A 23,329-nucleotide genomic window follows, 5' to 3' on the forward strand; every position below is an offset into this window, starting at 1 on the left:
ATAGGGACGGCCCGCAATTTCTGCGAGGCTGCATGGGCTGTCCGATCGTTCGAGATAAATAAAAGCGCGCCCCCCGTCATCCTCCGCCGCACACCCACTGCCAAACCCCAGCATGCACATACAACCCCCCCCCAATAATCTATCCACGGCGCGGGACCTGTTTGGGAAGCGCCGCGCCGCCAGCCTCCATGCGGCGCCTGTGTTTCCCGCGGGGCCTGGTGTTGAGACGCGCAACGGCATCCTTCCGCCCAGCCCTCTAGCTTCCAGCCCACGCCAACGCCCATCTCACCCCTTGAGTTCACATCCCCCGCGCTCCGGCGGCGACGCCCGCCCCGTTGGCTGCCCATCGCCGCGGCCCCGGCCACGGCCACCGCCGGTGCCGAAGCGGCGGTGAGCGCGGGCGGCAGTTGAGGTCACGCCGTGCGTGCCTGGCTGCGATGATGTATTATTGTTGACTCTGCATGGATGCACTGCGTCGCAGGCCGGGGGTGTGGCACGCACGAAGTCAGCCGCCGGAGGAGCGCAGAGCGGCCTCACGATCACCTCAAGTTCCAGATCTCCCCCGCCTGATCGAACTGGCGCGCGCGCCGGGCTGGTGCCGCATCCGCCGCCTCGCCTTACCCTTGCCTTGCCGCAACCGCAGCGCGATCAGCCACCAGCCAGCCCGCCCGGCCAGCCAACAGCCCATGCACCAGCGCACCACCCCAGCCCAGCCCAATCGTTGAAAGCGAGGGGCAAAAACGGCTGCCTGCGGATGCATGCGATGCTTCTTGCTTGAGAGTTGAGAGGCCAATGGAGCAGCCCGCCCTGCCAACGCCATCGTGTGCTCCTGTGCTCCTGCGCCTCCTGCCTGCAGACTCGATGTGCTCCTGCTTATGGCAGACGGCCCTCTCGGCCGCACCTGCTCCTTTCAGGCGCGATCACTACATTGCTTTGCCCGCTTGAGCTTGCAATGCAGCCGCGGCTCCGCAATACTAATCACTGCGCGCCGTTGAGCAGAGTCTTGGTCAACAGCTGACGGCAGGAGAGGCGGATGCACCAGGAACACTACACCCCTCTGGCATCCTTGCTGCTGTCCGTGAATCTCGTTCGCGGGGTGTGCCAGAAGGAGCATTTCCGCGCACCCTGGATGCCTGCCCTAAGCCCTGCAACCATCGTACATAATAACCTCCGGGCCCGCGCGCTAAAAATGGCCAAGGGAGGGCTGGAGGCTTGGGCCGGGGCCTGCAAGCGGGCTCATCCCGCCGCCCCAGCTTGGACCTCGACGATTCTATATTCGGCGACGTGCTGGTTAGAGTTCTGTCACATTTTGGATGCTCAATCGAGTGCGTGTAAGCCGGAGACCGTCAATGTTTCGGGTCCGCCTCAGTCGACGGGCGGAAGGCGCCTTGCGGAGAAGAAGAATGACGATGCCAATGCCGGACGCCATTGCCGCCAGCTGAAGAAGTCGTCGAGTGCGCAGACCTTGGTCTGATCTCTGCTCGGGTGGCTGGCGTGGTGGTGACGACGATGGAGAGGCATGACGCTGCTAGCATGAAGTAAGCTCCAAACGCGGCTCGTAACGGACAACGGCGGCGCGCGACACGAATCGATGGGCTGCAGTTGCGAGGATCAGCAGGTCCATGGGCGCGCGCAAGGAGAGCAAAGAGGCGCAACTGCGCAGAGGCGGAGGTGCCGTCACCAGTCGGGAAATGGGCGCCGTCATCGGCTGTTGCCTTGTCATGCCTTGCCTCACCTTGCATTCTAGCCCCTCCCAATCAGCCCCCCTCCGCGTCCTCCCGCTTTTTCGTGTTACCGAGTCTGGGGCGTGCGGTAACAGAACCAGGATTTTGCCGTCGTCCTCCCGCGCCGCCTTTCCCACGTGGAATCTCAAACCTCACGAATCGTCCCGGCCCGCAGCAGGTCGCGCGGCGATGGGGCCCGCCCCGTTCCCGGTCGTTGCGCAGGTTCCATTCCTTGTGTCTCACCACACACGCAAACCTCATTAACCGTCAGCCCTCCGCTTTCTTCGTGTTTCATTCCCTATCCCAGCGCAACCCGCCATACCACATGCACATATGTATACACACGCGTACTCGCTTGTCAAACGCCCGTGATCCCTCCCTTGCTGGCCAAATTCGGATCCGCGTGCGTCCGGGGAGCCGCGCTGCCTCCAGCGCAGCGGCGCGGATTGGCGGTTTCCTGTTCGGTCGTTATCGTGCCCATCGTCAATGCTCCTCGCTTGCCTGGCCCGCTGAGGCGCTGCAAGGCGCTTCCTTGTGTGTTTGGGGTTACACGGCCTCCGCTTTTCTGACTCCCCTGTCCCTGCGGCGGTCCATCCCGAATCACGGCTTTCTACTTGCAACTGGGAGAGGTCACACCGTCCATCTCGAATCGGCGTCACCAATGTCTGACATTCCTGCCTGGCACCCCACCCTCCCTTTCGCTCCTCCACGAGGAAGATGGTACAGAAATTGCATGCTCGCACGCCAATCATCCTGAGTACAACCCTCCCGGGTGGCTGCCCCCACCACGAGATCGCGCGCTCGTCGGGTTCAGCTGGGGCTAGTCGTCCCCTCAAACGAGACCGTTTGGCCTGCATCACGCCGGGGAATTTAGTTTATTTCTTTTTCGGGCTGCTTGCTGCCGCTGCGGTTTCAGATGTGGGAAAGCGGGTTACCCCTGCCGGGGAGGGAGGGAGGGAGGGCACATTGTAAAGGTAAGGCTTTCTCGAGGTAGCACAGGGCGGCCGTTGCGAAAGAGGCTTGCAGCAGCTGCACAACAGAAAAAAAAAAAGAGCGCCGGGTCCCCTGGTGGTGGGTTTTTGCATCATCGGTGTTTGCGGTCTTCCCGGGCATTTCCCGCAAAAAGCATACCCAAAGTAGCACCAGCTGGCCAAGATGCCCGTGAAGGATTGGAGAATGTGACTGGAGCGAGAACTGAGCGTCACGGCGTGACACGAGATTCCTCGCCCCCAACAATGCGCAGACGCTCACGCGCCGCGGAGAGGCAGCTGGAGCGTGAAGTCACCACGATGACGTGTGACCTGGCTTTGCGTAGCCGCTAGGATCTCTGTTGCTCCCGTAACGGACCTTTGCGTCTCGCTTGTCCCACAGGTACAAAAAAAAAGAAGGGCCGTAGATGCTCCGGCGGGGCGGTGATGATGATGACGGTTGATAGATACGAGGACTGCTGGACCTTATTTGGTGGCGCTGGCGCCCGAAAGCCGACCGCGATCCCTGGGCGGGGGGCGCGCGTGCCTGCCTCGGTCGCTAAAGGATACGGTCCGCTGCTGGCAGCCGGTTCGTAAAAGCTTGCTGACGCTTCGAACGTGCACCGTCATTTTCCTCACTAAGAGGCCGCATGTGACGCATTCAGTGGGCACGCAGCTGCGGCGCCGACCGCCACCACAGGGCGCACTGCCCAATCTGGCTCTGGGGAATGCGCACAGGCAGGAACAGCCGTCTGAGGAGCCCGGGGCTCCTTGCTGAAAATAATCAAGAGCGTCAGGAGAGGGTGTGCTGCAGGAAGCGGCACAGCAACTGTGTCCACCCATATGTCATCACGGCGTAAAATAATATAAAAAGAAAGCGGATAAGAGTAGGGCTTACGGGAACTCCGCGTTGATCGCTTGGAGATCTTCTGACCTGACATGATGTAGCCCTGCGTGCCGGGGCGCCGTCACAGTCACTAAAATCTGCCTGTCGCCGCTCGCCGCAGCCATCCATGCCTTCCCGCGCACCCGCCCTATGCATGGTCGTCCCCCCTCTCTCTCCCCCGAACCGCAATCGCGCATCGGCGCTCCGTGCCTTTCATCCGCAGCATCGCACGCCATCCCAACTGGTCAGCAGTACTGTCGGTCGGTGAGGCACAGCCACGCCGCGGGGATCGGTGGAGTGGTTGGGAAGCGCACACGAGCATGGGCACGCAGCACGGGCGCCCGGCAGCGGGCTAGCCCGAGCGAGCTGTCGTGCTCGCCCACACAGGAGATTGCTCCGGGGCAGAGGGGCAAGCGATCACCGGTGCCATGGTCTCTTCGTGCTCGCTTCAAGCTGTGCCCAGCAATGCCTCCGCTCGACAATAACCGTCATCGCCCAGGGTCAGTCGGTGTGTGTTGCTGGCTGACGGCCGCTTCGCGCCGGGCGAATCTGCAGCTGCGGGACGCCGGCCGGCCGGCAGGGCATGGCATTTGAGGGGCAGTCTAACCGGGCTAGGAGCGTGCTCTTGGATGTTTGTGAGTGTGGAGGTCATAATAACGGCAAAGCATAACAGATATTTTTTTTCTTTTCCTTGATCCACATTGCCGCTGTGCGTGCTTATGATGAGCGTGTACTGGCGGCCGGCCGGCCGTTTCCCATGCACGGCGGCTCCACGAATCAACGGCGTCAGCGGCCTGTTTGCAATCGGATCCGTTCCAGCACGCTTTCAGCTGGGTATGGTTTGCTCCCAGACGAGGGTCTCCACGCTCAGCCGCTGCCGTGCACATCCCTCCCCTCGGACCTTTGGCTGCGGCGGCGGCGTCTTTTGCAGACGGGTCCTGGTACGTCATGGTCGACCCCTGTTTCCAGCAGCGATTGCTATCCGCGCTACCGTCTCGGAAGCGTGCATCGGCCGCGGCGCGGGCAGCGGGCAGCGGGCTCGCCGGGCGGGCGGCCTCTTTGACGGGGCGGTCTCGATCTGGTGTCTACTCGCTCTGTCTCCAGGTTCAGGTTCAGGGCCAGCGGCGCACCATTATTGGAGTCTGCCACGCCGGCTGCGCATTGGCCTCGACGGCGACGAGCGCGGCACCCAATCGCGCGGCAAAGCTCGCTTCCCAAGCACCATACTACCAGCCAAGGCCCGGGATCTGACGGCCACCGCCCGCCGCCTCCGCCCGCTTCGTCTCGCAGCAGGTGACCGCATCCAAGGCCGCGCGGCGATGGCTCGCTGCTAGCCACGGCACCATCGCAGCGCCGCAGCCAGCCAGAGCGCGAGAACTGCCAGCCCTACTGCACAGCCCCCGGCCACGCGCTCGTTAAGATGTCATCTCCAGAGCGGCGCCGAGCCGGGCCTGCCCTCCCTCCTTTTCCACTTTTTTTTCCCTTTCGTCTCTTGCCCCATCTGTTCGTCACCTCGGCCACCCCGCTGACCAGGATGGCGGTTCACGGCAGCTGAAACTGGCAGCTGCTGGTTCCTGCCACGTACGCGGTCTCACGATCCACTGCCGGCTTCGAGACGGGTTTCGGGCGCGGCGTCGAGCGTTGGCTGGCCCGCTGTCAGCCGCGTCTCTGCATCGACCTGATGAGGCAAACCAAACGTAACCTTACGGACGGCGCGGCTGCACGCTGCAGGTCTTCCGCGCTCGGGAGAGCCAGGATCTGGCCGCCCCTTCGCCCGCCGAGCCATCCGTGGTTGACGGGAACCTGGCAAGCAGGCTAGCGCGCCACGCTGGGGAAAGGGTGAACCATCGGATGCTCGCCTGAGGAGGCCCGAATGAGCCAAATGGCAAAGCGCGCCGCCCGGCGGTCCAGCGTGCACCTGGGAGCAGGACGGGGTTGACAGAAGTGTGACAGGCGTCCGATGGAGCAACCTTCTGGAACGCTGGCCGTCGTTAAAGGGAAACCTTGGACAGGCGCACGTTCGTTTTCCAGAAAATTCTCCCGCCTGCTTAGCGGCTACCGACGCTTGGGACAAGGGGAGCGCTCAATGGCTCGGGCTCTGCGTCGCGGGTTCGAGGTCGAGATGACGCGCTCAGGAGGCAGGCCGTGACGATGGCAGATAAATGAGCGTCTTCCTGTGTGTCGCCGGCGCCGTCATGCTCTCTTCGTACGAGACATGCTTGGCCGAGGGTGGGCTCAACGGGACCGTCTGTTCCTTATACTCGCCGCGCTTCTCATCTCCGACCGGCGCGCCAATCGAGCAGGACGGGAGGCGGTGGGGACGTTGTCGCGATACGCAGAGGCGGTCTCCTCGGGTTCTCCCGCGCGGCGGCTAGGGAGCGTGACCAGCTGAGGCACGGCTTGGGTGGTGCTGCTGCTGCTGATCTGGCGAAAGCGCCGCTGCTCGCGTCAGCTTTTGGGCAGAGGCGGTCGGGCTGCAGCACCTGCGGGCAGCCTGGCGTCGCAGGGAACAGCCCTGTATTTGATTCAGGCAGGCGGCCTGGCAGCGGTCGCAAATTTTGCGGTGGGCGCGGGCTTGGGCGCAGATCGCCGCTGCTGCCGGGGCGGATAATGGCCGCTCGCGTGGCAAGCCGCGCTGCGCGGTCCTCGCTCCCTGCCTGGCGGACTGCGGCGGGCTGCCTGCTGCCGTCCCCTAGCTGCATGCGCGCTTCCTGGCCGGTGATCGCTCCCACGGCAACCGCGCACCCATGGTTCGCGTGCCCACTGACTAATTGGCACTGGCGTTAAGGTTCGCGGCGAGAAACGAGCGCACGCGGGCAGCCAGACTCACTTGGCCCGCCGCCGCAGGCCCGCCGCCGCCAGGCACAGAGCCGAGTCGCCCAACGGGCTCTTCCGCAGCGCACTCATTTGCACCTAGCGCTCGGCAAGGGCACTTACGAGACCGCACCGCACCCGCCTTTAGCGTGTGTTGAAGGCCCAACTTGTGGGAGCTGGGAGCATCCGCTCTCTAAAGGCGCCAGAGCCCCGCTGCCGGGACGTCTTCCTCGCTCGTCTCCTATTAACTGGGCGCAGCTTGCATCCACCTCGACCCTTCGCATCACCGCGACCGCCTGACGCACCCCCAGCTCGGCTTTCGAATCATAAGCAGATCGCCGCGCACCCCCAGGACCGCGCCTGCACTGCCTCGAAGCCTCCTCGGCCCTGCAGCGTCGGCGCCCGCCTCCCTCCCACGCGGCCCGGCTCTTTGTGCGACTGTCCTCTCGCGCCGCAGGCTATGACACACGCCTGAAAACCAGGCACTCTCGGCACCCGCGGCCCTTCTTCAAAAACGCCCAATGTACCCTCCACACACGGGCGGCACGCAGCATCCGTCGCAGCAGCACCACACCTGGCACTCGCCTTCGACCAGCACCACCAACGGCGCCCCTCCGCCGCCGCCGCACTGGGCCCATCCGTCGCAGTCGTCGCCGCAGCCCTCCAACGGTGCATACCCGCCTCCACCGCCTCCGGTGCGTCGATCCCCACCACCGCAGTTGCACAAGAAGAAGCCTAACCTTTGCACCAACAGTCACACACGCTCCCTCCACCCACCGGTGATCCGCGTCCCGACATGACTTCCCTACAACAGCAGCAGCCCTACCGCCTGCCGGCGCCGCACCAGATGTATCCCGGCCCTCCGCCGCCGGATCCCTACAGACAACCGCCGCCGCACATGTACCAGCAGCACCAGCCCGCTCCGCGGCAGCGCACCGCCATTGCCTGCCGCTACTGCAGAAGGCGCAAGGTAGGTGGCGAGAAAACACCATGCTCGCCGCGCTCACGATGTCGCTTACACAACCGCTTGCAGATTCGATGCTCGGGCTTCGAGGCGTCAGAAGACGGCCGCTGCACCAACTGCGTCCGCTTCTCGCAGGAGTGCATCTTCACACCGGTTTCCGCCCAGACTCAAGCCTTCGTGCCTGCCCACACCGTCTGGCGCGGGGCTGGCGCCCCGCCGCCGCTCTACGGGGCCTACGGACAGCCATTGCCCCCTTCCACCCAGCAACCGCCTGACGCCGCTTACCGTCCTCCTCCCCCTCAGCCGGGCTACCCGCTGCCCAGCCCTACAGGTCCGTATTCTGCCCCGGGTCATGCTTACCCGCCTCCCCCGGTGGCCCCGGGCTACGATGATCGAAGCCGTGATGCAGCTGGTCGGAAGCGTCCGACGACGGAGCCTCACACGCCGACTCTGCCTCCGCCAAATCCAGCAGCAGCATCACAGCTTCCCAATCATCGCGCCAGCGGTCCGCCTGAGTACACGTACCCTGACCCGACCGCTCTAACACCGGCTGCTGCCTCTCCAGCCTCCTCCAATGCCTCTTACCCGTCTGCTCCACCCCCGCCGCAGCAGCCATACTACGCTCCTCAGCCTCCTCGCCGATCCAGCCCGCAGTCTACCTACTCCTACGACCCCAGCCGTGCAAGCAGCAGCCCTCACACGCAGGGGGCGCCGAGCACGCCGGGCGGGAGTGCGTACACGTACACCAGCGACACCACTCTGAGGCCTCCGGCGAACTTGCCTTTGAGGAATGATGGAAGGACACCCCCGCCTCCACCACCCACTTCGGCGGCGCCGGTCACTTCCACAACCGGCAGTTCAAGAGCTGGTATGCGCATTTCAGACATGGTCAGTGGTGGCGATTCGGGCGGCAGGAGCGCTGCGGATGCCGACATGCTCAACGCTCTCAACCGCAGAGGAATGTGAGGACGAGAGAACGTTGATGAACGAACGGCGAAGATATACGAGCGATGAGAACTTCTAACCTTCCGGGGCGGCAGCAGCAGCAGCAGCAGCAAGGAGCTGGCTCTCGGCTGGCTGCGCTATACGAGGGCCCCACTATGAGAATGATTTTCGGTCTTACGGTGTCGGGCAAAATCACTCGGGTCCATCGAGCCATAATTTCCTCCTGCGCCGGCTTTCCCAAATATACGTCTGTACGGGCTCCGCGCTCTTCGCGGCGTGGACGGTCGCTTGAGCGGATTTTATACGTCTACTGCCCCTTTCTGCCTTGCTTTTCCCTGGTTTTCATGCATCAAGTCCTCATAACATTTCGGGCGGCTCATCTGTGTTTTTACATGCTGTTTTTTTACTGCGAGGCCTCGGCGGTTTTTCTTTTTATCTGGAGATTCCCCCTTCGGATGGTTGCGAGCAAAAGCGAGCCTCGATATCCTGTCGTTTCCGGAACTGTTTGCTGTGTTATTACGCCTCAACCAAACCCTTGTAATTAGACATCCGAGGTATTTCTTCTCAGCTGGGAACCAAAAACACGATTCGCTGGGATCCACTCTATCTCCTTGTCTCCTTTTCTCTCCTCCGACGCCTTTTTCGGTTCCGGTGATGATGATGAATGACGGGAGATGTTTCCAGATTGTTTATTCTTCTCTATCTTCTTCTCCTTGTGGATCTCCTTTTCTCTCGAGAGAGCGATGACGAGGTTTTACGAGACCGAGACGAATTTTTCTCAACTCATATCTGCTTTTTTTTTTTCAAGGGTTAGAACTCTGTCGTTTCTGTCTGGGCGGTTGAACTCTTTTTTCTGGTCTGCAAAGAATATCTCTATCCTGGGTGGCTGTCTGAAAACAAAATTTGATCACTGTTCGCGATTTCGGTTGGCTTTTTGGCTTTTGCGTCTCTCTTTGCAGCGAGCATACAGTTAACAATCGGGGGGCATTTGCCCCCTTCACTTCACCTCGCGTTTTGGCTTTTGTTCTTATTGTCTCTCTTGTTCTATGACTATGCTCATTTCTGCATGGCCTTTGCTCCGTTCTTCTGCCAGCCTTTTTGGGAGACATGGCGGGATCGTTGACTGGCCGACAGATTACAGCATGTTACAGCAACAACTTTTCAGCGATACATACGGCGTGCTCCAATTTTACAAACATCTACATCGATCAGCACATGGCAGGAGTGTCTTGCGTGAACGTGGGCATGAAGAAACGGCTCGGTCCGCTCTCGTTTCGACGGATATACACCCTGTCCACACGACCACCCTCGCATGAAGATGGCTGTTTCTCTTTAACACCCGGAGCCCGTTCCGTCCGGAGCATTGTCCATTCACGGGAAATCTTGCCCTATTCTTCTCCAGATCCGTACGCCCTCCCCTCCTTCAGAGTAATTGGTATCGATGTCTAATACAGGAAACCAAGCCTGCACGCAGCCATTGACGTCTTCTTTCGCCCGGGCTCGAGACCTAGCCGACGGCATCGTTCTGGGCCTTCTGGAAGGCAGCATAGGCAACCCCGCACCTCAGCAGACATTCTCGCGATGATTCACTAATCAATGTCCCCTTACAGATGCATGCGGGAGACGTTATCCGCGCATCCGTTTCCGTACTGTGCAGCAGCTGGAAGGGGCGACGATTACGGCACAGCAGGCGCGGCAAACACCACCTGCAAAGGAAAACAAAAGCTATGGCACCCGTCCTCGCACAGCCCCGTGGATGCCCACACAGATCACTGTATGGCACGGTGCCGGTCCGTCATTCGCACCGGGCTTCATGCTCGCCAATGGAAGGATTGAGGAGAGCGCGTGAGAGGAGGAGGGGCTTTGGTGGGAGGAGCAGACCCACGCAGCGAGACGCGGGCGGCCCGCGCTGGTTTGCGCTGCGCCTCTGTGTGTCCCGCACTCGCATATCACAAACGCCGTTCACTCCGTCATCTGCTGCGCTCACCGCCGAGCATCACTCCATTTAGTCTGAGAGCACCCTCCATCTTTCCGGGTGCACCGTCCTGGGGCACGTGCCCTCCGGGTCCGAAGTCCGCTTCACTTTGGAATGAGGGGGCTCGTGCAGAGTGTGCGGGTTTAAACTAAATGACCACACGACGGCGGTTCGCTACGAACCGGAGTGGGTTGGTGAAGAGCGTTGGGCCCGATGGAACGGATATAAGCATGGCACCTCCCATTATACCGTAAAAAACTGGGTTCTATTGATTCAGCCCCGGACAACGACACCCAATGAACAGACCCTGGACACCCGGATTTGCTACAAGCATTACACTTGAGGTCAAACATGGTGGAAGTGGACAGAAGAGGAAACAAGAAGAAGTGCACAGATCTCACACCAAGGTAATTTATTTGACCAGTGCCACGTCAGATCTCTGTCTATCGAACGATCGGAGATTCGGGTGCACGGGTCTGGCCGAGGCTTTGAAGAAGAGAATGGAGCGAAGGCTGTGGGAGGGCCATGGCTTTCTTGCACTCACGACTGTTTGCAGCAGCTGCGGCTGAATCTTTTTGCCGTGTCCTTGTTGTTGTGGGCGTTCGTCACGAATCGTTTCAGGCAGAGTACGCGGAAATGGGTCCGTCAAGAAAAACGCACCGTCACGCACACCGACGATTGCATGTCTCTCCCGCACCCAGTCACGTTTTCGCAAGCCCATATGCATGGCACCACTGTCAGCAGCACGGGCGAAAAAAGCACGGTCAGGACGCACAGACCGGGAAGGAACAGTGCGCAGCAGCACTCATCCGCAGCGAGAGAGCACGCACAGCCGTGCCTCGTGCTTCGGGGCCTGACTTGGGTGCGTCCATCGGAGGATTGTTTTGTGGCTTCGTCTCGCGTCTTTGATGGGCGCGTGCCCACCCGCTCGGACGTGCGCGCGCGTACGTGCGCCCGAGAGCAAGCAGACACAACCGGGGCGGGAGGCGGTGTGGTTGTGATGCTCATTTTGTTCTGCTTCGGGTGCGACTCACATGTAGCTTCGGCAGCCGGGAGTGGAGGAGGAGAATGAGAGGCACGGGGGCACTGTTCCATCTGGCGCCGGTGCTTTTGTGCAGAGAGGGGAAGGGAAGGAGGGGCATGAAGGAGGGCACTGACTGTGCCAATCTGTTGAGAGAGGGGAGGGGGCATGGAGCGACGGTGCTCGAGCCTCTTTGCCTGACTCTCTCTGCGGCTTTGCGCCTTGTGGAGAAAGAGGAGGAGAGGGGAAGGGTCATGGCTGCTGTGGCATCTGCTTGTGGCGAAGTGTGGTCGTTCGTCTTTCTCGAAGGCTGCGGATTTTCATGCTCATCCTGCGGCACGGCGCGGGAGCAAGGGGGGAAAAGAGCGCGTGGCCACATGGCAGCTTACCACGGAGCTGGTTGCATGAGCGATGCGGGTGGCTGGGCTGGAAATAGAAACGGGGTGATGTTGTGAGGCGCGTAATGGTTGTGCTAGCGGGCCTACGGCACGGCAAGAGCGGGCGGCACGGGAGGGAGCGGGACGGGGAGCGGTTGTGGTCGCTTAGGTTGAAGAATTCGGATACGGCACGGGGGCGAAAACTTGGAAGGAGGAAGGAGGCGAAGGGATGCGACAGAGAGAGGGCTCGGGCAGGGGGACGCGAGTGGCATGAAGGCGAGCGTGGAGAAGACGCCGGATCGGGGTTGTGGGTGGTGATGGGGCGAATGTGATCAGTCGGCCAGCACGCCCCTGGGCGGGCATGCTGCAGATAACGACGACGGTTCGGGCCGGCAGGAAAGACGCTGGAGCAGAGCTGGAGGCTCTGCGCACTGGACGGCTCTCTCGGCGGGCGGTATCGCTCTTGTGGTGCTACAGGAAGGCGGTGGAGAGCGGATAAAGAGCGGTGAATACCTCTGACACGCCCAGGCTCACCGGTTGTCTCTTGCGCACTCTCCCTGCGCCGCCGCCGAAGCCACTCAATGCTCACGACGGCGGCGACGGCCCATGACGAGATGCGCGGTGGAGACGGGGACGCCCGCCAGACCATGCGCCGCAGCCAGCCAGCGCCTGCGCGGGCCCCCAGCTGGCTCGGATGACGTCGGGCGCGCGCAGACTTCCGGCAGACGGAGCCATGCTGCCTCTCATGTCGTACATATTTCCATATGCGGAAGGTTGACGGTTGAGCTTGATCGCCGCTCCGCCCACTGGGCAGATCTGCTGCTTGGAGGCGGCGCGAGTGCGAATTAGCCGCGGGTGGCTCGACCACTACGGCTCCAAGCCTTGCCGCCGCAGCCGGGGCCCGCCGCGCGAGATGGGCTGACGATGGGTGGGCGGAAGGGTGGGCGTTTTGGATGTCCGTTGGAGGTCATGGCTGGGGCGGTGCGGCAGTAGTGGATGACGAACAGCGCAACGGACCACCTCTCCGGCGCTTGTGCACTGACGGCGGCCCATTTGGAGACCGCCCTTCCACATCTCCGCCGCCCCATGCCCACGACCCCCTCCCGGTCAAAAGTCCCTCGTACCGCCCTAGGTAGGTCCCCATACCCAACACGTGTTCACTAATGCCGATTTTTTCTGCCATCCAGTCTTGTGACCGCGCCTTGCTGCGTTGTCAGTGTTTCATTTTGCAGCTCACGCCCTGACCATATATCACTGCACGTGGAGCCCGATTGGGAAGTACCCCTATACACCACCACGACCGACCCGGCAACTCCTGAACCCCGGTGGCGAGACGACGCGAGCAGGCAGAGGCAAATGTCAAGAAGCAAACGCCGTTTCGGGAATGGGGTCGACGTCGTGTGTCCCTAGCCTGCCCCTCTTCGAGCCGGCCCGAAGAGAAGCTGTCAAAAGAACCCGGATCCTTGTACAAAACACCATTCGGACGCCGGCAGTGAATACTCATCAACTGGCGGCGTGCGTTCCGTTCCACTCGCCTTTGCCGCAACATGGCAAGGATGCCCCAGCAAGCCGCTCTGTGCAGCCGCACGACCACTCTTTCTTTTAGCAATTTTCAATTTTCTGTTGTCTTACTTCTTCGCCGTGCTCCTTTTCTCCTGTCTCCGTGCTTCTGGATGCTCCTCCAGTCCTTCACTCTCACTCGTCGCCCTACTTTTAATCACTTCTTTTCTGGGGCGGCACAGCACGTCCTCCCGCTGGCCTCCGTGGTAAAGGCACGATCGTCGGTGGGCGAATCGGTGGCAGCTGGTGTGTTTGGAATCACCGCCTATAAGATCGCCGGATATATCGCCATGTCCCTGGGATGCTCGGCAAACCGATTGAGAAGGACCAAAAGACTACAAATGACCATAGCTCCTGCTTTTGGCGTCATTGGGAAGCGACCGGTCGGCTCGGTAGTCGTCCTCGTGAGCGGTGAGCCGCATTGGGTAAGTTGCCCTAAGGAGATGGCGAACGAGACATCTGACCTGAACGTGCCCGAAGAGATTTGCTCGTGATGAGCAGAGCGCAGAGAAGCCGTGCTTTTTTTCTCTCAATGGTCAGGGCCGACGTGGTCCAGGAACCAATAGTGTCGGCGGCCCAATTGCCTGTTCCGTGAAGCTATGTCGTATTTTCTGTCGCTCGCCGCTGCACTGTCTCCCCATTGCCAATTGAGCGGCAAGTGTTTGCTTACCGTTGGACGTTGCTCTGGTAATGATAATATTCGCGCATGGAGACCGGTAAACGCCTAAGCCGTCTCTATCCCCCCTCTACATTGCTGCCTTACTCGGCTTTCGCTCGCGGCGCCGTTGGGACACGGCGTTGAGGCAGCAAGTCACACCATATTCAGGCCTTAGGCATGACCTTTAACCCATCACTACCCAGCGGTCCTTATTCGTTTTTGCTTTGCTTTGCTTTGCCGGGCATGCACGCCAAGTGAGGCCGTGTCACAACTGAAGGAGTCAGGAAACTAACGACTTATCACAAAATGCTCCAACTGTCGCATTTGGGGGAACTTGACTTTGTGACGAAGAGGTAGGTCGAATTTGCCGCAATCTATCAGGGATCTACAAAGCATATGGACGGGCAAGCTTTCCATGTTGCAGGGTCCCGTCTCCTATACATGGAAGGGGCATCATGCTTGTTCCTTGCACCTTGTTGTTCCTCCCCTATCTCCTGGGGGGATACGAGCCATGTACGAAATGATTAGGCTCTCGAGAGTCGCATGGATTCGTGCCCAGATGTTTCAGTGCATCGAGATCATTCCCCCTTGGCTAGGCCCAACGCTCGCAGGCTTCCCCTGTTCGCGGATGGGACCGGCCGCAGTGGGGGAGGAAGGGGAGAGGGAACGGTGCGCTTATTATAAGGGATGCGACAGCGACGGGTATCGCAGGAACGCGCCGACATACTTTTTGTGTCATTGGCTCGCTACGTTCCGAGACGCGCGTCACTGGTAACGGCGCGGGGGAGGGGGGGCTGAACTGCGACGACAGCAAGAGATAAGCACTTGGGAGGACGCGAGGGATGAGGAGCAGCTGTCTGATCTCACTCAGGACGCTTGGGTCGAACCGAGTACCGCTGGCGGGCTGTCAGCTCGTCGCTTTTTCTTTTTCCTAGTTCCTACACCAGTCTTTCAGCTCGTACAACGTAGTCTGGGGCTGACAGGATCGCGATACGATGTTGGTTTCCATATCAGAGGCTCTTCTTTGTACCGTTGGTCGAGTTGTGCCGCGAGGAGACGACAGAAAGCCCATGGCAAGATTTTGGGGGGCCCTAGACTTTAGTTTCACCTTAGTTCTGTTGCACTCCAGCCTACCAGATTATCTCAATTTTCGTTCCATCTATCTATCTACTCCATCGGTTTTCCGTCAGCTTTTATCTTTTATTTCTCCAAGTCCATTCGCGTCTCTCGAAAATGTCGTCTTGCCTTCAGAGAGATGAAAAAAACCGAAAACAAAACCTGAAACCTCGTTTGTGGTGGAAAGGCCTCCTAGCACACTGAAAATTTCACCCGCCAAACGAGTAGCTGTCGCTATATACGCAGCTGGCGGCCTGAGGCAGGCAATAGAGCGCAGCCCGGGGAGCGCGGTCGATGAAAGGGAAGGAAGGAAGCCCCTTGGACGACACCTTCCTCATCGACAACAACAAACCGATCATCGACGCGAACCATCGCTCTCTTATCTCCCCAGTCTCATAGTCGATAGAAACCGTAGTCCGCTGACGTTGTCTCTTCTCTCCTCTTCGTTCTCTGTGTCTCTCCAACTCTCACTTCCTGCCACCCATTTTTTTCGCCTCCTCCACCACCTCCCGTCCAACCGACGATTGAACTCAATCCTCGCCCCTGAAAGTCGCCATCGCCGCCCACGCCGCCTCTCTCGCCTCCCTTTCCGCGCACGCCGGACACGCGCCCTCGACCGCCACCGCGCCCCTCGCCACGCCCGCCCGTCGCACCTCGGGCGCGTCTTGCCACATTATCACTTGAACCTTCTCGTTCTTCTCCTCCGGCGCAGCGGTAGCACCGTTGTTGCTGCGCAGCCAGCGTGAAGGCAGAATACTCTTCAGGCCATGGCCAACGGCGTCTGAGTGTGGAAGGTGGTGGCGATGCTGCTCCTGCTGCTGCTTCTGCTGGGCCGAGCGCAGGACGGACGAGGCGCGCTCGGGCGTGATGGTGTGAGAGGGTGCGAGCGAGGAGGGTAGATGGTGGATGTGGATCGGTTGGGGATAAGGGTCGACGGGCGTAGGAAGCGGGGTGAAGATACTGCTGCTGTCGTTGGCGGCGTCGAGGTCGGCATGCTGCTGGCTGTCGGCATGAGAGTGGAAGCCGGTCGCGTCTTCCGCTCCGTTGGACAAGAAGGACGACTTGGTTGACGCCGCTTTGGTGCCGGTCGATGATGTCAGGAGCGACGTGGTGCTGCTGTCGTGGTGTTTGACACTGGCTCCGTTTGTGTCAGGCGAACTGGCATCGGGTGAGTGGGAGTGGCCGGCGTAGCATTGCTTTTCGCATGAGGAGATTGTGTGGAAGGCTGCGCCGCAGCGATACTGGTAGGTGGTTGCTTTGCACATGTTGGCGGGACTGCTAGGTCTGAGCAACTGGAAGGTAGGTTTATGGAAGAGGAGTGGGAAGAAGGACACGGCCTGAGGTTTATAAGTTTTAGCTACGATAGTGAATGTAGCTCAGGCACGCGCAGAAGCGATGACCCGCACGGTGAGTGTGTTACTTTCAGAAGTGTTATCCGCTCTTTGGATCTGGGAAGTGACCGGCCTGAAGCTCAAAAGTGTCAAACGGTTCACTTGGTAGTTAAATCTACGAACACTACCCGGACGCTCTCGTCAAGAGGTTGTATAAGAACAAAACTAGTCGATTCATACGTCGTTGAATCTTTGTGCCGCAACGTACTCTGATGTGAGCTTTCCGTTCAGAAACATGGCAAACTGACTGGCCCTCCGTTGGAGCCTTAGCCACCCGACTCATCGAAGCAAACTCCGCAGATGATAAAGCCGTGTTACACTTAAAGGCCGCGTGCACTTACCTGTTCATTTAGGAAGCTCAAGCTGAAAGCCGCTCACCCACCAACTTGGCTTTCGACGGTTGTAAAGCTTTTGTCATGGGTAGCTGAAGCTATCGTCCGCATGTGTATGTAGAATTTTTAACAAGTCACGGTCTGATTTACCTTGTCACAACAATAACGCGTGTCTAAAGCTCGCAATTTGCTATCCAAGAAATCCGTTCCAATGAAAAGCTTTTCTTTTGTGGCTTTTTCTCCTTTTCTAAAACATGACATAGACATGTTAGAAAACAGAGCGATTCTCCAATGAAATAGTCCAGTCCTCAACATTAGAACCTCGATTAAAAATGTTTTGGTATACTCGGTTTGTGGTGATGTACGAACCAGCCGTTGAACGAGCATAAGGATGATAAGAATTTCGGGAGAAGCTTTCGATCATGATCTTCCATTACCACCTGGGCCACCGCCTTCTTGATTTGACGCAGTCTACGTGACGGAGTCAGATTTTTGGGAATTGTTATGGTGCTCCTACGAAATCTTTCATCCCCATGTCCCTCAATATCTCGTTTCTATTGTTATTGTGTAGTCATGCTCAGCATAATTGGTAATCGATGATGGAATCCGTTTTACTTATTTCACAAATTCAGTATTCCTAGATTCTACGGTCTTCTAGAGTTCGAATGATTATCTTCTAACTTAATTGCTTAAGTCTTGCTTCAATGATAGCCGAGGAAAGTGTTGTTGCGAAGATTGCGAAGAGAATAGCAGAAACTCGCATTCTCTTTAAAATGTCCACTTCAATCCCGGGTTGATCTGGTTTTATAGTAGTTAAACTTAATAAATTCGCCCTGTCACCTGAAACTAACGTGGAGGAGTTCCTGTTCCATGTGTATTCCTCAATCGGCGAAGGTGCCCTAAATGACGAAGGGGCATCAAAATAGCAGGCAAATCAAGCAGTGCAAAGAAAGCAGCGAGTACATGCAACGTAAAACACCATCGAAACGTGCCAACCTATACGACTTTCAAAGAGATCATGCATATTCTCGTGACTCCGCTTTTTCTGTTCCGCTCTCTTGCGATCGTGACGCGGGAGGACTCCTTACTGACAAAAGAAAAATCCCGCAAGAAGCGAAATTAATCTGTCGTATGTTGTGAGTCCTAAATCTAAACCTATGCCTTTCCTTATCGAAGTTCGTAGTGTTGTGTCCCGTCAAAGTATTTTGTGAGCTTTCACTGCGAGTACATGTGTATTTCTTTCCAGTGTCCGCAGATTTGCTAGTACTGTCGCCATTGCTAAACGCCGTGGGGGCTGCCTCATAACCAATTACTAAAGAGCACGAGCCAGAACAGGCGCTCTCAGAATCTTCCCAATGTTGCTCATGCACACGTGATCCTTGTTTGAATGCACTAGCTTTCTATAAAGTCCTATCTTTAAAATCTTATCTGTCCACTCAACCGTCATTAATTTGACGAGATTTATGAGGTATAGTCGAGCGATGACTGCGGGAGTTGACATGAATTTGGTGTTGCAAGCGTGGTTCATACAGGAACCCCTCTCTTCGTCAATGCTAGCATTATTATCACATGATTGCAGAGACCATTCATCAGTAATGCTGAACTTTAACATCATTTCAACTTATATACTTCAGCATTACTACATCAAACAATAAATTCCTCAAATATGACTATCACCTCCTAGTTAAAGTCGTCACTCTTACCAAAAGAGTTTGCTGGTAGCACGGTTCTGAGAGTGCGAAAAAGCCATCACTGTAACTCCCTTCTGTTGGGGGCGTCTTGTCGGGTATTGGAGGCGCTTCGTTCAAGACGAAACTGGGAACTGAAGCAGATGCGGCTACAAAATCTAAACTACCATAACATCCGTATAGGTTGGCTTTGAGGGAAGATCAAGCCTACCGCCCTAATGTAAATATTGTCTACAGCTATGGTGCTGTAGGATCTCTGAAACGATTAGCATCGAGTTATTGCCGTTTCCTTAACTTGCTGACATTCAAACTATTACTCGGCAAGTAATAATATCTTCTAATCTCATTTCCATTTCACAAGTTAGACTTCACGCATAGATAGTAGATGAGCAATCAGGATTTATTCAAAGCCGCGCAACTAAGTAGTAGCTCATCGCAGAAAGTGATATCTAAATGTTTTTAACCAAGAACTCCATCATGCGCCACCAACCTGCTTGAGAATTCCCTCAAGGTTGACGCTCTTGGGCCTCTCGATCGGCAGGCCCAAGGCACGGTCCCAAATCAGCTGGGCGAGAGGGCCGAGGCCACGGCTCACGCCGAAGGTCGCAGTGTAGTAGAGAGTCTCCTTGAAGCCGTAGTAGTGGAAAAGGACGCCTGAGGAGGAATCGACGTTCGGGAAAGGATTCTTGGTCTGTGAATTGGTTAGTATCTCTGTAGACGAGAATTGCGATTCGGCAGTGCTTACCTTTCCATGCTCGGTGAGGACAGCGGGTGCAATCTCAGAGTTTGCCTTGACCAGGCGGAAGACGGGGTCGTTCGCGATCTCCGGTCTTGCAGAGGCAAAGTCCATGAGAGCCTGGAAGCGAGGATCAGGCTTCCTGAGAACAGCGTGACCATAACCAGGGATGACACGACCAGACTTCAGCGTTGACCAGAGGTAGTCTTTGATGTGGCTGTCGGTGAAATCATTGGGGATGGCCTCCTTCATCTGGATGATCCAGCGGAGCACTTCCTGAGCGGCAAGACCGTGGAGGGGACCAGCCAGGCCCTGAAGGCCAGCGCTGTAGCTCAGGAAAGGATCGCTGAGGGCACTGCCCACGAGGTGGGTAGCGTGTGCCGAGACATTGCCTCCCTCGTGGTCACCGTGGAGAGCAAGATACAGCCTCAGTAGGTCCTGGAAACCTTCGTTTTCCTTACCACCCTTACCCAGCATGGCGGCGAAGTTGTACGACCAATCCTGGTTCAGATCAACCTCAGCGGGTAGCGAGCCACCACCCTTGTAGGCGTTCTGGTAGATTTTGGCGGCGATGGTAGGAAGCTTTGCAAGGAGGGAGATGACATCGTCGAAGGTCGGCTCCCAGTAGTCGGCCTTGTTCAAACCCTTTTCGTACATCTTTGCGAACTTGGATTCGTAGTTCAGGGCGGACACGGCGCAGGCGAATTGGGTCATGGGATGAAGGTCTTTGGGAAAATCATCCAGCATCTTTGAAACGAAGGCTGGAATTGCGGCCTTTTCGGCCAACTCCCGCGAAAGTTTGCGAACCTGAGAGGTAGTAGGAACCTCTCCGGTCAGCAGAAGCCAGAACATGGCTTCAGGAAGCATTTCGGTGCCGCTGGTGCCCTTGGGGAGGACTTCCTGGCAGTCTTTGATAGTGCGGCCGTGGAAGCGAATGCCCTCGTTTGCATCGAGGACCGAGCCTTCCCAGACCATGGCCTTCAAGCCTCTGGACTCGGCGTCAGTCAAGGGCTGGTTGGTGGCGGGGAAAACAGACCCACGTACCTCATTCCACCTAAGGTGTTCTCAACCTTCAAGTCGCCAATCTTCTTATCCGAATGGGCTTTGACTTTCTTGAGCAGCTCGCGCTTGGCAGGAATGACCTTTGCGAGGGTCTCCTTGAGGTCGGGCTCGGAAGAGGAGGCATAGCTGCGGGCTTGCACTGTAACGAGGTATGAGCAGCCGGGTAGGTTTGGCGCGGCAACGGACAGGCTTACCGGAAGTAAGAGGCTTGACAGTGGAAGGCTTTTAGAGATGTCAGCGAATGGCAGAGATGCTGGAGGACTGGGGTGCTTACCCTCACGCTCCTGAGAGCTCTCGAGGCGGTACGGGCGTTCAATGCCATAGGTAAACAAGGAAGCAATTGAAGCTCTGGAGCTGCTGTAGGCAAGGTGACAGGATAAATTAGAGGGGCGAGTGGACGGAGGTAAAATAGGGCTCAGGCTGCAGCTCGATACAGAATTCTACGGGCTGGCGGGAGGTGAGGGCGGCTCATGGGGAAGAAAGGGTTGCGTCGGCTTTGGAGCTGGCGGCTGGCGTGCGGGGGGCCCCAGACCTCGGCCCAGGAGCTCTGACGTTGAACGCCCCACTGCCCGCAACGGTCAACGGGAGCTGCTCCCCTCCGCAAGCTTCCACTCGTCGCACCACCTCGGACGCCGCTAGCATCCACTGGGCCTGCACGTCGAGGGTTGCATCGCTTCCACCGACTGCCGAGCTACCGAGCCACCGGCCCGCGGCCCGTCCTCTGTTGTCCCTCGAGCCTCATCTTTTCCTGACCGCTGCAATTGCACCTGCAACCCTCGCGTCACTGCGCCCAGAAATCTTCTACGAGATTCGCGTCATGTTCCGGAACGCGTCGCGAGCTCTTGCGCGCCGGAGCCGCTGTTCTGCGCGTCTCCGGACCACTCCTTCTGTACTTCGCCCGCTTTCCACCTCCGTCGTCCGCATGGCACCGGCCTCACTGGGCCCCGTGTCTCCGCCCGTGTCGACGGCTCTGCCGGCAGACTCGTTCCAGCTTCAGCCCGAGTCGAACAAAGCAGGCGACGTCGAGGAAGCACTATTTGATGCACAAGTGCAGCAGGTCAGAGATTGGTGGGCGTCACCGCGCTACAAAGGCATCAAACGGCCTTATTCTGCCGAAGATGTTGTGTCCAAGCGCGGTGCATTGCAGCAGACCTATCCAAGCTCGTTGATGGCCCGGAAGCTGTTCAATTTGCTCGAGGAACGCGCGGCACAAGGAAAGCCGGTGCATACGAGTACGTTGACTGCCAGATCATCACATGTATAAGCTGACGGCTTTTTTCTCTCCTCTCAACAGTGGGTGCCATTGACCCAGTCCAAATGACACAGCAAGCCCCGAACCAGGAAATTCTCTATGTCTCTGGCTGGGCCTGCTCGTCTGTCCTGACCACCACCAATGAAGTCTCGGCAGACTTCGGCGACTACCCGTACAACACCGTGCCCAACCAAGTGCAGCGATTGTTCAAGGCCCAGCAGCTCCACGACAGGAAGAACTGGGACAATAGGCGAAAGATGACGAAGGAGGAGCGAGCTAGAACTCCATATGTGGACTACATGAGACCCATTGTTGCCGATGGCGATACCGGTCATGGTGGTCTGTCGGCGGTTATCAAGCTTGCGAAGCTCTTCGCTGAGAATGGTGCGGCCGCTGTTCACTTCGAGGACCAGCTGCACGGTGGTAAGAAGTGCGGACATTTGGCCGGCAAGGTTCTTGTTCCGACCGGCGAGCACATCAATCGTCTGGTTGCTGCTCGCTTCCAGTGGGATCTGATGGGCAGCGAGAACTTGGTCATTGCTAGAACCGATTCCGAGAGCGGGAAGCTGCTGAGTAGCGCCATCGATGTTCGTGATCATGAGTTCATTCTCGGTGTCACTGAGGATGTAGAGCCGCTTGCTGAGACACTGCAAGAAATGGAGCTGAGGGGTGCCGATGGAGCCGAAATCGATGCCTTTGAAGCACAGTGGGTCAAAAAGCACAAGCTGGTAACCTTTGATGAGGGTGAGAAATTCCCCACTAGTATGGCCATTTCTGGTATGTTAACAATTCTACAGCTGCCGTTGAGCACCTCAAAGCCGAGAACGCGTCGAAACACGCTATAGATACTTATCTCTCCGAAATTGCGGCAAACCCGAACCTTTCTCTCAGCAAGCGCAGAGCCCTCGCCTCACGTTATGCCAGACGACCCATCGTTTGGTCTGAGAACATCCCTCGTACACGCGAGGGATACTACCACTTCAAGGCAGGTCTTGCACCGGCCACAAAGCGTGCGATTGAATTTGCGCCTTTTGCCGATTTGCTTTGGCTTGAAACGAAGGAGCCCAGCGTGGAGCTAGCGGCAGGCTTCGCAAAAGAAATCCACAAGGCCGTGCCTGGAAAGAAGCTGGTTTACAACCTCAGCCCGAGCTTCAACTGGATGGCGCATGGCTTTACGGAGGAGACGCTCAAGAGTTTCATTTGGGATCTAGCGCAGCACGGCTTCGTTCTGCAGCTCATCTCTCTTGCAGGCCTGCACTCGACTGCCACCATCACCAACGAGCTTTCGAAGGCTTTCAAGGACGATGGCATGCTGGCATACGTCAATCTCGTCCAGAAGCGCGAAAAGGAGACCGGCTGTGATGTCCTGACTCACCAGAAATGGAGTGGTGCATCCTACATTGACGGCATCTTGGGTCACATCCAGAGTGGTTCAAGCGGAAGCAAGAGTATGGGCGAAGGCAACACTGAAACATGTAAGTTGAGCTCATTCTCTTCAACCCACTGAATGGTTGCTAACAGTACTACACAGCATTTTAATTTTCGTCAACAAGAGAAAGAGGTGAATATTTTTAGCACATGTAAGAGACGGGATGCTGTTATGCGTAGATTGAAAATCATGGCAGCTGGGGTTTAAGATGGAAAATTCACTTGTACGTACGTACAACTCTTGTACCTCCCACATTTGAACCGTTGTAAGATATGTATTTTTTCCATGGTGAAGCTTGTTCATTGTGACTTTCACATGATCTTGTTTGAAGTATCCATGATATGTCTGTGGGTCTCTTTCGGTTCCTCACCGCCATTGCAGGCACAGTGCTCGACTCCTGTTCCTAGAACCGAAGCCACCTCCTAAGCCCT

At 57.7% G+C, this 23,329-nt stretch overlaps 4 protein-coding genes across 4 annotated transcripts; 2 read left to right on the plus strand and 2 right to left on the minus strand.

Moving 5' to 3' along the window:
• Positions 1-6,913: 6,913 nt before the first annotated feature.
• LTHEOB_1703 (Aminotransferase class I & II) lies at positions 6,914-8,322 on the plus strand (the record flags this gene model as incomplete). The annotated part of the gene is made up of 3 exons (XM_035510434.1): positions 6,914-7,087; positions 7,147-7,362; positions 7,426-8,322. 3 exons carry the CDS (start codon positions 6,914-6,916, stop codon positions 8,320-8,322), a joined length of 1,287 nt encoding a protein of 428 aa, XP_035366213.1.
• Positions 8,323-15,538: 7,216 nt separating this feature from the next.
• Positions 15,539-16,273, minus strand: LTHEOB_1704 (uncharacterized protein; the record flags this gene model as incomplete). Its single annotated transcript, XM_035510435.1, has 1 exon — positions 15,539-16,273. The coding sequence occupies one exon, from the start codon at positions 16,271-16,273 to the stop codon at positions 15,539-15,541; it is 735 nt and encodes a 244-aa protein (XP_035366214.1).
• Positions 16,274-18,894: 2,621 nt separating this feature from the next.
• Positions 18,895-20,539, minus strand: LTHEOB_1705 (Methylcitrate synthase precursor; the record flags this gene model as incomplete). Its single annotated transcript, XM_035510436.1, has 5 exons — positions 18,895-19,110; positions 19,165-20,143; positions 20,200-20,356; positions 20,412-20,439; positions 20,492-20,539. 5 exons carry the CDS (start codon positions 20,537-20,539, stop codon positions 18,895-18,897), a joined length of 1,428 nt encoding a protein of 475 aa, XP_035366215.1.
• A 600-nt stretch (positions 20,540-21,139) lies between these two features.
• Positions 21,140-23,008, plus strand: LTHEOB_1706 (Isocitrate lyase; the record flags this gene model as incomplete). Its single annotated transcript, XM_035510437.1, has 4 exons — positions 21,140-21,449; positions 21,512-22,213; positions 22,267-22,944; positions 23,001-23,008. 4 exons carry the CDS (start codon positions 21,140-21,142, stop codon positions 23,006-23,008), a joined length of 1,698 nt encoding a protein of 565 aa, XP_035366216.1.
• Positions 23,009-23,329: the final 321 nt, after the last annotated feature.

Source organism: Lasiodiplodia theobromae (genome assembly GCF_012971845.1).
Source record: "Lasiodiplodia theobromae strain AM2As chromosome Unknown scaffold_4, whole genome shotgun sequence".
NCBI lineage: Eukaryota > Fungi > Ascomycota > Dothideomycetes > Botryosphaeriales > Botryosphaeriaceae > Lasiodiplodia > Lasiodiplodia theobromae.